Source organism: Pholis gunnellus (genome assembly GCF_910591455.1).
Source record: "Pholis gunnellus genome assembly, chromosome: 3".
NCBI classification, from domain to species: domain Eukaryota; kingdom Metazoa; phylum Chordata; class Actinopteri; order Perciformes; family Pholidae; genus Pholis; species Pholis gunnellus.
In genome coordinates this window covers 12,843,619-12,860,317 of record NC_136529.1, presented here as the reverse complement: position 1 = coordinate 12,860,317, position 16,699 = coordinate 12,843,619, and the positions used below count along the sequence as shown (strand labels likewise).

Below are 16,699 nucleotides of genomic sequence, written 5' to 3'. Positions count from 1 at the left end.
CCATCGAACGGCGAGATGGGGAGATGGGCGCGGTAACCCTGCAGTCAGCGCTGGGAAACCCCACGCTGCAGCAGCGAGGGGTAGAGAAGGTTCGATTGGTGTTTTATCTACAGTTGGACAATATCAATCACTTTGAACAATGTTGAGCACTTCTCAGTTACTGGAGCATTGTCATCAGAGGGGTCTGAAAGCAAAGTTTGTTTTCTTTCAGACCCCTTCCAACAGATAAGCTGAGTCAGTTAGTCGGGCCCCATCTTAACTCCTGAAGTAGGAAGTAGTAATGATTTCAGCAGGGCTCTAATAATAGCACTGTCAACAACATGATATGGCCATAGTTAATTAGGGAATAGTGTGTTGTATTGCTGTGTCGCCCAGGTACATAGATATATTCAGAATAGGCTACAAATAATACACACGTAAACACCACACTTACTAGTTATTGGTCCTTTTGTGGTGTAATTCGGGGAAGCTGTCACAGTTTAACGTATTCTTTCATCTGAAATATCACAAAATGATCATAAATGATCGATGTGCTGTTGTTAAATTGTTTGCTGTAGTTACAATACCTCAAACAAATAGTTCAGTTTTGTGTGTGCTGGAAGTTTCCTTGAGATTAACATATCTTTTACAGGTGAGACCTAAAAACTATTTACATATTATATAATGCAACAAGACAATTCAGTCACACAAAGCAGTCATTACAGAACAAGTGGTCATGCTATTAAGATATTAAGTAGAATGTTAAAGTCAGAGGAATAAGTGTATCTAACTCCAATTTGAATTGGCATTTCGGTGCACATTTTACCAGAAACCAATAAAGGTAAAAGTGCACAGTTTACAACATACCAAACACTTTGTATATGAAGCATACATAATTAAGGATTGGAATCATAGACTGCATACATAAACTTCATAGGCTACATTCTATGGTTGGAACTCATATAAAATAATTGCTTTCAATTGAGTGAAGTGTTAAATTGATGCATTTTCTTAAATTACAATTTGTGTTGAGTAAATTAAGTGAACATATTAACTAAGGTTTCACATCTCAGACACACTTCTAATCAGCTGTCAAGCCCACTGCCGTTATAGCTGGTCAACCAATACTCATGTCTGTATCAGTTTTCTCGAGCCATCCTTCCCTTCCATCTTCTAATCACCTTCCAGCTATCCTCCATATCCTTCATCCTCCCTCTTTCTTTCAGTCCTTACCTCTTCCTTTTCTCCGTTCTTCATAGCCAACTATCTGGAGCTCGAGGTAGGCTTGGGTGACACCCAATGCCTGAGACATTGATCATTGCATGCAAATAAATTGTGTTGCCAAGATGCAGAAGCAGGAAGAAGACCGGATTTCCATATTGCTTTGCCGGGTCATAAACAATATAATATAAACATCTTATAACAACACCGTCAACATTTTTCCAGTGAGTTGTGTAAGTCAGAAGGAGCCCAATGAGTGTGTTCTGGTCATTTCATACAGTTAAATTGACCAGAATATTCATTCATTTATTCATTGTTTCCTCCACAAGATTGATCCAAACTTCAGTGTCTAAAATGAACAATCTTCTGATATGGCTGCTCTGTCTAACATGACTTCCTTTGTGGTTCAAATTACGGCTCGACTGTGAAAATGTGCATCATGAGTGTATAAAACTAGAACAATATACATTTCGACGGTACTTTTTTATTGATTAACTTGCTGACTGTCAAATAATGTAAATATTAAGTCTCAATCCCCAAACAAGGCTGTCAGGGTTTTAATTTGGGTTTACTGTATCTTACTGTATGCAGGTGGAAGACAGAGATTCCCCTTCACTAACAAATGTGAAATCTTAATGTTCTCATTGCAATGTTGAAAATAACTTCTTGCAGTTAAATTATTATTTGGTTGTCTGCGTTCATGAGAGTCACTGGGGGCTGCACAAAACACCTGCTAATGGCTAACAGCAAGCTAATTGCAGTTCCCATAAGTGGACCATGTGATGTTGAGGTCAGAAAATGCATCTGATAGTTTTCACATTTTGTTATCTTGTCTTATCTTTTTTCTGTCTTGGGTACTTTGAGAACAGCATAATATTTGAACTAATTACAAGTTTATCAAAATAGTTTTCTTCCAATATGTTGTATTCCAGTAATGCTGTTTACCATTTGTTATTTTGGTTACCCTAATCACCAATGAAATATTCCTTATGTAGTGCAACTTTTTAAGAGAGAAACATCTTCCAAAATGCATTATAAAAACATCTGAAACTGTAGTATTCTGTTTTTAGTGCGAGTTACAAAAGTTATCACTAGGTGTCAGTGTTTCACTATGTGGGATTTGGGTAAAATGGGTCTATAAAAAGACTGTTGGTGCATCCCATAGTGCACCACACACACACGCACACACACACACACACACACACACACACACACACGCACGTACACACACACGTACACAAGCAATTACCTCAAGATATGATCAGTCGTATTGGAGTTAAAGTTAACACTCTGCAATAGGGCAGTTGGAAAAGGTTTGTTTAATTAAGACGTTATTGATGTCAGTTACTTTCCAATTAAATTCACACGTTCTACCTACAATGTAGAGCCTTGGCGAAACAATTAGTTCCCTAACATAAACAGATAGTTTACTGCCATCACTGTGAAATTGAATCATACAGAAACGTTGTAAAAATTATAAAATATAAAAATTCTCCAATCACAGTCATTTGACTTGAGGGCTTCATTTTGTGCCCATCAAAGCATTAAAAACTGCACCATGATGTTCTGCCTTCTGCTAATTTAAGGAAGAGGCATCGTTTGAGTTTACTTTATTCTGGTATAACTTTTTTGTCAAATTAAGTTACCCATACTAGGCTAACCTTAACGAACACATTTTATAATTCACAGTTTCCTTTCCTGTTTCCTATTTCCCCTCTTACCTTTCTCTCTTCATGTCTCCCATCTCTCTCTGAACTGAAAAGGAGAAAGAACATGTAACGCTGCCATTTTTATGAAATCTATTTTGTCATTTTGATGTCAAAGAAGTATTACAGAAAGGTTTTATAACGTATACATTTAAAACATAGATTTTTAAATATCAGCCCTACACAACAAATCGTTTTTATCCAAATTAAGAATCTAGCTAAAATGTTTGGGTTCTCATAAAAATGTAAGAAAACAGAAGACGTTCTTTAATGCTAAAATATCCCTCAACACATTCATTCAATTCATCCATTGTGACCAGTGACCACTGGCGTTTTTCAGAGTTACGGTATGTTGGGATGCAGATAATTGTAATGGCTGTGATGTTGATTTTTTTCTTTTAATTTCACTACTCACAATCAAACAAACAATCAAACAAAAGTTACTGTGCTGCACACATATAATAATGTTTTTTTAAACTGATTATTTTTGTGAGTCTTCAGGTAAAGGGATGTTTGACAGCTTCCTGGGTCTGATGGCACTGTACCACGAAAGAACCAAGAACCAGGACGCTGAACTCAGAGCGGCTTTTAAAGTATTTGAGAAAGAGGCCAAAGGATATATCGACTGGAACGCACTCAAGTAACAATAACATAAGTAATAGAAAAGCAAGGCATAAACATTTCCCCTACACTTAATAAGTACATTCTTCATTCACTCTTAATTTGATCTATTTTATACATTACACTGCACTGTCAACTATTATTTGTTTTGATCCCAAATTAAAATCCAGATAAAACAAATGAAATTGAAAAAATGATGTCCACTTGTTTGTGCTTACTCAGTGTATTCACATTATGAAACTGTGCGTTTCCAGTGTTTCCCATAATATTTCATATTCATTTCCAGATGCAGGGGAACCACTTAATGAGATTGAGGCAGAGCAGATGATGAAGGAGGCAGATAAAGATGGAGATGGAACCATTCATTATGAAGGTTTGAATGTATATTTCACTTACAAGCCATAACCACAAAAAAAAACCTTCAGGTCAAAAAGTAATCAAGATACTGTATATCCATTATGTTTTTACAAATGTATGTATGCATGCTTGTGTAAATTTAAACACAACAGCCTTCAGTCAACTTTGTAAATTTATGTGATAAGTTATGTTTCAGATTGACTCCAGAAGTGTTTTACCTGCCACCTATACTGTTGTGTATAAAATTAAATTACAAAATATATGATCCTTAGTTTACCATATTGTAGTTTTCTGTGACAAGGACCGCATTTATTCATTTGTTTTAATTAAAAAACGTCCAAATACACTTGTATATTCAAAGATATGTTGGTAGAATGAAATACATGGGATGACAAGGTAATAAGTAAATTACATAATTATAGTGAATTTGTTTATTTTAACTCTTTGAGAATTTGTGGCCATGATGACTGGGGACTCGTTCGAAATGAGCTAAAGACTGTATGGATATTCTGCAGCTGTTGTGAACATCTGTTGCAGTTACACGAGATTATAAGACACGTTTTGTTTTCAACATATTTTTATTTGTACAAATAGAAATGTATGCAATCACATATCTGAGTGAGCTGTGAATAACTGTACACATCCTAATAAAGTAAAAGGAATCTATGGGGGCGATTTGTCAGTGATGTTTTCCCCCCTTTCTGAGTAAATTCAGATCCTGGAGACTTAAAGAAAAGACATCATAGGGTTAATTTCCTCAGAGCTGCCACCCGGATGCAGTCATTCACATGGGTCTGACAGCATCTGGTGTGCAGAACCATTAAATCCCATTCTCATCCCGCAAAGCCAGATAGACAGTTGAGGGAGCCAACCGCATCTGTCATCTTGGAGCCATTAGACCAATGACAGGGTGGCGGGGGAGGGAGCTTGTCGCACTGATCTCAGTTTGCAGCATCCCTGGAGCAGCCTCTGTTGCTCTGTTGTGTGAAATACAAGAAAGAGCAAGACGGGGGGGGAGGAGATCCGAGGAGGCAACCGGAGAACGGGAAGGTGATCCCTTGGAGGCTGCCGGGATAGGGTTAAATCTGGTGTGTGGAGTCCATCCTCACAAAGAAATGGCTGTTTTGTCAGTGTAAACAGCCTGTGCAGTACCTGCATTGCTGAAGGGGGAAGCAGAAGAGGAGGAGGAGGAGGAGGAGCAGCAGCCGCCGCTGGAGGAAATGCTGCCTCTTCCAGTGAAATTTTCGTCTCTCTAGCTAACCCCGGTCTGCCGCAGATCACCTCTGAATTCATGCATGTTGCATGTTAAGGTACGTCTGCATCTCTAATCTGAGAGGACACATGGGAGTAGGACCTGGTCACGTTGGCGGGATTAGCAGCTCAGCTGTTTGGACAGGGCAGCTGATACGAGTTACATGTTATGTGTCAGTAGCACACAGTAATAAGACTAAAACATGATCCAAACAAAGATGTCTGTCTCGTTGCAGTGCAGGGGTTGTTAACTAGGCAACGGTGATGCCTGAATCCAGCCTTTGGTTTTCATTGTTTGTTTGCTTCAGCTGCACATGTTCCTCATTAAGGGCTCAGCAGACAGGATGCACTAAGGAGAAATGGATCATGTGTCTATTTTCTGCTTTTAAAGAAAACGTTTTATATCTCATAATATATGCAAATCTTCGGCATACGATGCTCCTCTCTCTCATGGGATGTGTACAGTGTGTGTGTGTGTGTGTGTGTGTGTGTATGTGTGTGTGTGTGTGTGTGTGTGTGTGTGTGGGGGGGGGGTGGGGGGGTGGGGGGGTGGAGGTACCGAGGATTTGGATGCAGTGGATATTTATGGAAGCTGTGTGTGTGGTAGCGTGTGTGGGTGTAAGTTAGATTTTGATGTTTTGAACGTGCTGCCAAAACATTTCCTCACAGTGCACGTTACAGTTTGAGTGGTTATTATTCCTCTGCATTTTATCAAGTTTGTTATGCCACTTTCCTCCTGTGCCTTTGCTACCCACATCCTGCCCCAAAAACACCCACCACACGCCTGCTGGCACAATCAGCCGTGGTTTGACTGAAATCGAGCGTGAGGTGCGCCAAAACTAAAATGTTTGAATTTTTTTAATATAAAGATTTCAGTAATTAATCAGTGCACAGAAGCAAATTGGAAATTATATTTAAGCAGTTTGGCTGTATTTAAAGGATCACTTCATTTGTATTCATGCTCCCTACAATAACCATTTACTTATCACATACTGTTTAACCTTTTTGTTTCAGTTTTAGGATTTATTCTCCTCACCAATGCCCCAGCAGACCTCAACCCAAAGGGAAGACACCTGTGTCGACCATGAGATGCACTAGAGGCTGAGCGACACAACGACGTCCACACACAGAGATCAAAAATACATCCTTCCGTTGAAACTGCTACACCTGACCATGGCTGTTACCGCAGCTAAGACGACTACAAGTTTTCTTTCTACAACTGCCACGACCACCGTAATCCCCTTCCTCTCGACGAGCAAGAGCGCCAGAGACAATGTCACCTTAAGAACGACATTAATGACTGTTACTATAACGACAAACGACACCAGCTTCAACGCCACGGCGTTTCCAGAGGCGGTGATCGAGGGCTCGGGAATGGGAATGGTGCTCGTACCCTTTGGCATCATCACTGTCATTGGCTTGGCCGTGGCAATTGTGAGGAATCATTTTAAATATTGTCTCTAAAATAACATTTGATTAAGTAGAAATACAATCTTTTCTTAATGAACTGTCTTGACCGATTGGATTCTTCACCCAATATCATGTTTATGGTAAATGGACTTGTACTTGTATAGCGCTTTTCTAGTCTTCCGACCACTCAAAGAGCTTTAACACTACATTTCATCTAACCATTCACACCCATTCACACACTGATGGCACAGCCTTTGGAAGCAATTTGGGGTTAAGTGTGTTGCCCAAGGACACATCGACATGGACTAGAGGAGCCGGGGTAAACCGCCGATCTGCTGATTGAGGGACGACCCGCTCTACCTTCTGAGCCACAGTCGCCCCCATTTGTGTATAAATGTCTTGACACATGTCATATGTACTATATGCTTGCATTCAGTCATTTCATTTGTGCATGTTACTTCTATCAACAACACTGCTTGTTTGTCATTATATCTGTCTTTCTCCATCCTAGATGCTGTATATTCGGAAACGGAAGCGGTAAGTTTACAAAGACGTTTTTTTGCTGATTCCACAGCCTTAGTTTACGACATGCCAATTGGTTTTAGTATTTTGATTATTTGCTGAATTTGCACCAGTAAAACGTAGTATCAACTAAGTCCTTCAGTATTAGGTTATTTTGGGGCTGTCTTGTAGAGAGACCCTGTGTCAAAATCTAGTTTAATAAGCTTTATCATTTTAGTTAATACATGTTGCCACAGAAAGACAATTTGAAACACAATTTGTGTATTATTCCATCATAGGAGTACTGGTGGCACTAGTTGGAACTTGGAAACATCAGTATATATACACACATTGGTGGAGGCCCATTTTTAACCTACTAGGTTAATCCGGCATTGCAATGAGGTATACTTTCTCCTCACCTAAACCTCGGGTAGATAATCTTGAGAGACTTGTAAGAGTATGCTCGATTTAAAAACAATTATCCAACCCAAAAACCCAGTCCAGTGTTGCCAAATCTTTTTTAATGAAAGTAGCCCGCAGCACGAGCTCCAAGAGTTGCTAAATCTAGAGAGAAATCAAGCGAGAAATCGAGCGATATATCGCGTTAGAAGATTACCAACACTAGATTGAAATGCTGACTGGTCTTCATCTTTATACTCTTGGCATACAGGTTGGAGAAGCTGAGGCACCAGCTCATGCCCATGTACAACTTTGACCCGGCTGAAGAACAAGATGACCTGCTGGAACAGGAACTACTGGACCACGGCCGGGAAGGCAGCCTCACAGGTCCCAATGCCAAGGTAAAGTTCTCACAGGAACCACTGAAGCTGTTTGACAACTGCCGTAACTAGAATGACAGCGCTCCCATTCAGACGTGGGGAATGGATTGATGACCACAAAAGCCACGATAACTATATTCTAATGGCATAGATCATTTTTACCATTAGCAATAAAAAAAAATAATATTTTGGCAATTATATTGGCACGTTAGCTGTAGATTTAATAATTTCCACTGGATTTCCAGTTACTGATGATCAGCTTATTTTGTACAATTTATTGCGGTGAATTTGAAACTGTTGAAATGTGTTTGTTTTTTTGTCATAATTTATCTTTATTTCCTTTGATTTCTTTTAAGTTTTAACAATGGCATAATGGTAAAAGGCAAACATGGTAAAGTATCACCTGTGTGTCTTTTGAACCATCTCTCTAAAACTCAGTTTTTCCCTCAATCCTCATTCTATCATTATTTCAGTATCTCAAACTAATGTTGTGTCATGTTTATTGTTTCTCATTTTATATGAACTATAATCTATATTAAAGTATATGCTAATAGAGGACACACACCAACACATTCAGTCGTAACCTTTAAACATACATCCATATGATCTTTCATCCTTTCCTTTGTGCTCCCTCAACTGATCGTCAAATATTCCAGGGGCCACATGCACTCAAAAAGTATGCAAAACACCACTTTTTGTGATATTTTTTAAATAATCAAATCAATCCATTCATGAGTTAAATACACACGTTGAAGACTTCTAGTGGTGCAATCAGAGTGATATGTTGAGAAGTACTGATAAGTGCTGTTTTATTTATTATTTGTTGTTCTTTTGTTCAAGTAGCCAAAGTTTCATAACATGAACGTAAGCGCACACTCTCAAGGCCCACTTATTAGCTTTTTCCATAGCTTTCAATTCCATCTCACACATGGCAACGAAACCAAACTGAGCGAATGTCATTCCTTAAAAAAGTACATGAAATGTTCGCATACTCTTTGGTTGTATATGTGGCCTCTGGTCCGAACACATTTTCTCTGGTTTCAGTTATCAGTCACACTTTACATCCTCAAATATTAAGTTGATTCAGCTGTTTCGATGGTCCTAAAATGAATAGAAAGGGGACACAAAAGCAGTCTATACTATTTCTTACAATCTAAGGCTGGAGACCCCGTTTGATCTTAATGTCAGTAACAGTTTTATCTCCCATCTGCCCTGCTGCCCATCTCCTCTGCAGACTCTCACAACCTCCCAGGGGACCACGCAGAGGCCCAGTCGTCTGGTCTTCACAGATGTAGCCAAAGCTCTCAATGCTTAACAGCTCTCTTCCATTAGTTAAATCATCCAGAAACAGACTGTCTTTGAGGAAGGAAAACAAAGGGAAAACTGGACTGGTTCTGGCAACAACTGGAGCTTTGGTGAAAGTTGTCATCACTACGACACAGTACGTGAAATGCCCGTGGTTTTCAAAAGAGAAAAAAAAAAAAATGTAGGTTGCATGTGTGATGAGGGAGCATAATGGGAAGCATCATGTATGATCTTGCACTGTTATCATTTGGAGCACAAATGGAGTGCGATGCACTTTTTCTTGAATCATGTTGTGTCATTAGTGTTAAAGTTGTTGGTAGCTTGTCAGTGAAGTTCTTCTGAGCTTCAATATCTACTTCCATGTTTGATAAAAGAGAAGTGTAAATTTGTGTTATACTGATTTTGTGGTCTTTCGTTTCTGACAAGCTTGAACTCTGGATGTGTCACCGTCCTTAAGTGAACTGTCCCTCTCCATTTTGTTTCTTCTTTATTGAGCAATGAAGGATTGTTTCCGTCTGTATACATTAAAACTATTTAAACCAATTTGATAAAAAAGGGTTTTGTTGTACAAATCTATAACAAAAGAGTCGATAGGTGTGATATTTTATTGGTAAGCGATAAAGAAGCAGAATAACACAAATCACATGGTAAAGAATCATAACAAAATATATATATCACAGGTTTGTGAGTTGTATTAATGAAGTGGATGAGGATCAATAACATAACTACAAAATGGTGTTAAAAGTAAGGCATAGAAGATGATTTCTCAAGTTACACTTCAACTTTTCAATAGTTGAAAATGGATCAAGTACTGTATGCAACTATATCACTATCAGTAAGATCACAGACCAACGTTGTCCCAGTATAGAGAGTAAATATCCAGACACAGCGTGTGTAAAACAACAAACATTGACCAAGCTGTAGTTTAAATTAAGAGGCACCCTTCAGGCTGACTTCCATTCATTATGGTGACATGAATGGAGTGAGATGAGATGAGTGGACTACAACAGTAATAGTTTGACAGTTATTTCAAGATTTCATGATCCACATCGCCTGCAGGTCTGATGGAAAAGATCAGATAGAACCCAAACATTTCCTCAGATGCGTCCCAGGCTTGTTAGTTTTCAGAGGTAGTCCAGAGGGCAAAACAAGTAAAGTCTATGCAGTTGAACATGAAAACATGTCTGCCTGTAAATGAATTAAACTCCTCTGGCAGCAATTTAGTCAACAAGCTGAAATACATGAACGTATTGGGATACAACTCATCATCAGTGATAAAATAAGCAGGTTTTAGGAGAAGGAAAGACTTGATATATACAGCAAATTATGGGTGATATTCAGGTCATGTAATAAACAATTAGTAAGTAATATGCAGCTCATGTTGGATAAATGTCTTCCACGCGTGATGACTCAGGGACAGAATCTGAGGAAGTTGAAGTATTTGCAATAGTCTGTCTTGTTTTCTAAAAAAAATGCTTTGTTTAAAAAAATAAATCCTTCCAAAAGACCAATTTTATTCTGTTGGTAAATGAGTAGAGAGTTGTGATGAGTCATTACAGATAAAATGAACTAGTTGTTTTAATGAGATCACTTTTTAAGTGTGGGTTTTTACACTTAGCCTCTTGTGGTATCTAATCATGCAGATTTTTTTGTGGTAATTTGGGTGAACTGAACTACTTTAAAGCAAGACTAGGTAACTGTTGAAAGAAGAACAACAAATTAATAGTTGAAGTAATAAGCAATAAAACACACCCTCAATTCAACATCAGGGTTTTCTTTTCTCACTTGGTCACTTGACAGATGTTACTAATAAACAATGTAAGTCAGTTTGCTCACTTTATAACTCATTTCTTAATACTTCTATGACATTTACCATTCATCCATTACTGTCACATTGTGGCCACAGTGGTCGCTTGTAGTTTTACTTTTAATGTCAAATCGGAAAGGAAGGAGCAAGTTGTGTCTTTTTTCTCTCTCATAAATTGCTAAAACAGAAACAACTTTACAGTGTTAAGTATTAACAACTTCTCCACAATTCATTTGGCCATTTTCATACAAGGTAACTGTGGTGCTGTTGTTTTGTTGATTCCCATAACTGTCATGTATTTCAGCACAGTGTGGTTGTTTGCTGCCCTTTCAAATCACACATATTATGAGTGTCACACAAACAATTTACAGTGTAAGAATGAGAAAATACATGATGTAGTAAAAATGAGAAAGGACTAACAGACCCCCCCCCAAAAAAAAATATTTCATAAGGAACTACACCCTAAAAAGCTTAAGTTGTTGTAAACTATTGGCTGCATTTTATTTCCCAGGAGAACAAACCAAGTCTTTATTCAGCTTTTAACAAATACAGTTTAAAAAAAAAAAGAAATGAGATTTATTTGCTCTCAGATGGTACAATCCTCTGCGGGAGTGTGCTCCTGTGTGTTGTAGGCCTGAACACTTGCCTGTCTGTGTTGTATACCTGCATATGAACCATTGTGTGTCTGTGTGTGTGTGTGTGTGTGTGTGTGTGTGCGTGTGAATAGTAAGTGTGTATGTCATTACTGCTGAGGGAGTGGAGAGTTAGTTTGTTGGAGATCTTTTGTGTTACTGAGGTAGTATGAGAGATTAAGAAACTGAGGGCAACTGAGGTTTAAATGAGGTCTTTGTGTCAAGGCATACTGGTAATGTCAAATACAGATCAGAAATGCACAACAAACACAGCACAATAATTATTACTGAGTAGACTGACAACATGTTCCTGAATAGTTTTGTACCTGAGGTTTCAATATGGTGTAAAAGCATTGTAATAGTAAAATCCTGAGTGTGGTAAAATTACGTTTCAACAAAGTATGTATGAGGGGTTTCTTTCCAAAAATGAGATATCCATTCAAACCTTTGGGTGCATTTTTTCTTGCTGCTGGTTGGAAGGAAAATAAATCATTGAGGTTATTAATCTAAACTGAACTCTTGCTTACATTGACAATCGAACTAATGTTTCCACTACCAAATTGGATATTTCATTTTGGAATAAAACCGTTCACGTCTACTTTCATAATAATGACTTCAGCACACCATGTTAATATTGTAACAATGCTAAAAATGTCACCGTCTTGCTCCCATTTCATATGAGGATTCATGACACTTTATTACTTTATTTAGAAATATGTTTTAATAAACGGTTCAGGTTGGTTCCTTTTTTCTTTAAACCCCCTCTCATTTCAACCCGCAAGCCCGTCCCCTCTCCACACAACCACAAAACACACGCACACACACACACACACACACACACTGAGAGGTTCAGGAAAGCAGGCATCCTTGAAGCAGTAGGTGAGCATTTTAAGAAATACACTGAGTTAGATGAGAAGATTGATACAACGAACAATGCGTACCTTAGCATAAAGACTGGAAACTCAAAAGGCACATGAACTCCGTCAACAAAAAATTTAAAAAAAGGTCTTATTAAAAAAAAAAGTTTGATCCGTACACTTTGATTTGTGTACGGTTCAAACAAATGAGATATAACCTGTTAATTACAGAGCTTTAGAGGTGCTGGTAGTTACATTTTGTAACCTTTGGATAAAGCCAAGATAGCTATTTCCAGTCTTTATGCTAAGCTAAGCTACCCAGCCGCTGACAGTAGCTAACTTGTATCAATCTTCTCACGAAACTCTCAGGCTGGAACGTGAATAGATGTATTTCCCAAAATGTCAAACTATTCCCTCACCAAAAGCCATGTTCAAAGATCGAATTCCTTGATGTAAAACAGAGTTTGTTCACCAAACTCTTAGCGTGAACCAATAAAACCAGGGTACAGTACCAGATAGAGAGAAGAAACCACTGTCTGCAATGATCTGTGTGTGTGTGTGTGTTCCTGAATCCCCATCACAGATAGGAGTCAGACAGTACTGCTGTTTGTTGGAGGCCAAACCTTGAGGTAGGTAGAGAGGCATCCTATCTACTCCCTTTCCTCCTGTGCTGGAACCTGAGATGTCGAGGGCTCAAACGACGAGGGACCCTCCCCAGCTTCTTCTGAAGAGCTCTGGAACAGCAAGAGACCAAAAAAACAAAAAAACACTCTCACTTTGTCTGTTATTGTCGCTATCTAGTGACTCATTACGCACAGGGTAATGAATCAATACTAGAAAGAGCACAAGAAAACAAGAATGGGTGTTACAAATTCATTGAGTGATTGCGTGCAGGGAAGTAGGTCCAGCTGTCAGACCTAGAAATGTGAGGAAGACGACGGTTATGTCAGGAAACCAAAAAGACAGAGGAAGAGAACAGTTAGATCAGGTTTCCCCTCTCTACATTGACTCATTCTTCCCCTTTGCGTGCGTGCGTCTGAGAAAGGGAGTCTGTCTCAACGGTTTCAGTTCTTGAAGCATCTTTGACAAACTGCTCTCAGAGGAGGGGATGCGATAAGGCAGACGAGGGGCATCAAGAAAAACTGCCCGCCTTGGTGACAACTGTTGTGCAATGTTTTCTGTTTGAAAAATGAACACGGTGGCTACGAGAACCAAAGTTTCTCAGAAACACAGCGTACGTTCACCAGAACGGGATGTTTCGAAAGGATGTTTGGAGGTGTATCTGGGGAATTCAGCACTGCCATCTGTGCATAACCAAGAACTCGTCATATCCTCATGAAGTCAATTCATGTAAAGCACAAGGAATACGCACATCGGTTGTTTTGCTATTCACATCAAGTGTGCCAAGGCAACAGCACTTTTAGCAGTTTTATATTTGTCTGATAATAGATAGTGCACCAGGATTCTCACATGTAGAAAGATGCAATATGCTTTTGTTGGATCTCATCATCCTCTCTCTCTCTCCAGTCTTGACTTACTAGAAACACCTCTGCATCACTGTTAGATAGATATATCAGATAACTGAGTGTATAAAGTATAGAAATGTCAGAAGAACATGGTAGGCTGCAGGACCACTATAATAGGTTCAAAGGGCTTTTAAATGTGGTTTAGGTTTGCTGAACACAAGCTATGTGCCTTAGCATAAGATATTCATGAATAGTTAAATGAGATCGGCTCTGCTTTTCCCTCATCACAAATGTGACTGATCTTAGTCAAAAAGTAAAACGTGTGACACAAACTGAGATTTCTGTTCAACCGAAGCAGAGCTTGCATCTCTCCATTAGCACGAACTTAGTCACTTATCAAACTGACTAAAGCTTCAGTTTGAATGATAACTAATAACTGATTAGTGTCTAATAAAAAAAAAAAAAGAATAATGTATTTGTGTGGATGCACTTATAGGCTCTGAGGATGTAATGCTTTTAAAGGTTTAAAGATTCTGCAACAAGTCCTCTGCTCAGTTTGTTTGAAATAAGGTCTTATAACAAATGTTCTATAATCATTTAACAAACTAAATCACAATACATGGTCAAAACAAAACTCAACCACCTTACAGCCTTTTAAAGATTTTGTTTTCCTCACCTGTTGCTCTTCAGCTACTTGAACTACTTTCTGAGGCTGTGGAAAGAGAGGAAACAGAATTAATGAAACATGGAGCTGAAGGCGCCCTCGAGGACTGTACAGCTCCAGGAGACACCGGTATGTCTCTAACTGTCAACGATTGCTCCATACCCATTTCCTTGGTCGCCCACGAGGTCGTCTCTCCCCAACGGGCTCTACTTTCTGACAAAGAACAGATGAAATGTTAAGAGGAGGTTTCACATTTAAACAGTCCTTTCGTTCTAATCTCTAACTAAGATTGCGGACTTTATCATTGTCCTTTGTAGTATTTGAGACGTTGGCAGCAGAACGAACAGCACTGCAACAAAACTACATTCTTAGTGATTAACAAGGACATAAACAATCCTTTCTCTCAGTTAAATCATTCATTGAAATGACATCATGTGCAAGGACGGCAGAGCTGTACATTTAATTAAATACTGCACATGCATCAGTGTTTACAGTGTTTCTATCTGAATAAAAATGGGGATAATTTTAAACCACTAAATTGTAAAATATCAACATCTAAGTACACATATGTATGGTATATTTAGATGTTATGCCCGACTCTTCCCAAATGTGAACAGACACACAATTAATTTGTGTGAATTTGTGTTCATTGACTAATTACAGGCTCATATACATGTGTTGCTCTGCTTTGATGTAACCAGTTGAACAAGTTCAGTCGCCACATAAGAATTGTTTTTTTAGAAATTGTGGGAAAAGCACTCTGAGCAAAACAAAAAATAATAATAAGTGATTTTCCCTCCATTTTTTTGAAAAAGACTTGTTGCTTCATAGTGATATTCATCTACAAATGCACAGGCAAACTGGAACACTGCCAGCAGGGGCAGTACAACAATCTTTCCTCCTGATAAAACATGCCTCTGAAAATTCTCAAACTTAAACTTTAAGAGAAGATTTAGCAAAACTACAATGGGTATCTTTATATTGTTGTATATACTAACACATTCTAAATCAACAATGCAAATGGAAATGTTGCAGAAAATGATATAGCTGTTTTATATTGTCCTACAAAAGACATAAACTCAAGAGGAACTACATGGAAAACTCTTAGATGCACTGGCGCATCTAATGCAGATGCACAGAAAGGATAAACCCATTAAGATCATATATACAGTATGTCATTCACACATAGACATATGTCTGTTACTGGTTTATTTGTTCTGGAGTCATAGAGACAAGGGTTGTTTCGACTAAATTGAGAAGTCCCAGATATGATTATTTCTTTCTTACAATATTTGCAAGAAATTCACAACAAATATTGTGATTTACCATATATATATATATATATATATATATATATATATATATATATATATATATATATGTATATGTAGATTGTATTACTATAGTGCAACAAGGCACTGTTACAATACAGAAATGTTATTTGAAATATAGATACATTTATCAACATCTCAGATACTCTGAACAGATTCAACCTTCAGTGCAGTTTTGGGGCCTTTGTTCTTGCTGCCCTTCGGTCGTCCTCTCGGTCTCTTTGGAGTCGGTGGTCCAACAGGTTCCTGTAGAGAGACATCACATGTAGAGCCATAACTAACCAGTGGAAAACATTTCTTTGCATGAACAGCCAGGAGACATAGACAACACAATAAATAGCTTTTTAAAAAAAAATCTAGATACGGTTAAGGTCCAAGAGAGAGCTGATCAAATGTATGTCTTAAAGAAGGAAGTCCTACCTGCAGCTGTTTCCGTGGCCGACCCCTGCCCCGGCGCTGAGGCTCAGGAGGTGACTGGGCAGGGCTCAGCTCGGGAGACGGCTCTTTGGTCCCACTGTCACTCATGCCTGTGTCTGTCCACCTGCTTCAAAGAGTGTGGGCATCAAAACCTGGAGGAGCGGCCTCAAGGGCTTAAAGAGGAGAAGACTTGAGTATCAGGAGCTGCAGATGGGAGCAAAGAAAAGTGGCAAAAATCATCTTTGAAGAATTTAGCATAATCAGTTATAATATACCACTTCAGATCTTTTTCTTCTTCTTCTTGCAGAGGTACCACAGTGAGTTTCAATCAGTGGTTAATATAATTGAAAGGAAAATTCAGAATCACACAGGATCCTTTTCCACTAGCGAGCGTG

The 16,699-nt window shown here is 38.6% G+C and overlaps 3 protein-coding genes across 3 annotated transcripts; 2 read left to right on the top strand and 1 right to left on the bottom strand.

Annotated features, from left to right (window-relative positions):
- Window positions 1-23: 23 nt before the first annotated feature.
- On the top strand, window positions 24-4,377 carry LOC306715829 (calmodulin-like protein 6; the record flags this gene model as incomplete). Its single annotated transcript, XM_079186309.1, has 4 exons — window positions 24-89; window positions 3,401-3,546; window positions 3,782-3,900; window positions 4,334-4,377. The coding sequence occupies 4 exons, from the start codon at window positions 24-26 to the stop codon at window positions 4,375-4,377; spliced, it is 375 nt and encodes a 124-aa protein (XP_079042435.1).
- A 1,931-nt stretch (window positions 4,378-6,308) lies between these two features.
- cUnh3orf18 (chromosome Un C3orf18 homolog) lies at window positions 6,309-9,590 on the top strand (the record flags this gene model as incomplete). Its single annotated transcript, XM_079156556.1, has 4 exons — window positions 6,309-6,569; window positions 7,057-7,082; window positions 7,717-7,846; window positions 9,060-9,590. 4 exons carry the CDS (start codon window positions 6,309-6,311, stop codon window positions 9,138-9,140), a joined length of 498 nt encoding a protein of 165 aa, XP_079012682.1. The 3' UTR covers window positions 9,141-9,590.
- Window positions 9,591-13,076: 3,486 nt separating this feature from the next.
- Window positions 13,077-16,412, bottom strand: LOC306694149 (uncharacterized protein; the record flags this gene model as incomplete). Its single annotated transcript, XM_079156880.1, has 5 exons — window positions 13,077-13,160; window positions 14,569-14,604; window positions 14,719-14,769; window positions 16,050-16,133; window positions 16,308-16,412. 5 exons carry the CDS (start codon window positions 16,410-16,412, stop codon window positions 13,077-13,079), a joined length of 360 nt encoding a protein of 119 aa, XP_079013006.1.
- Window positions 16,413-16,699: the final 287 nt, after the last annotated feature.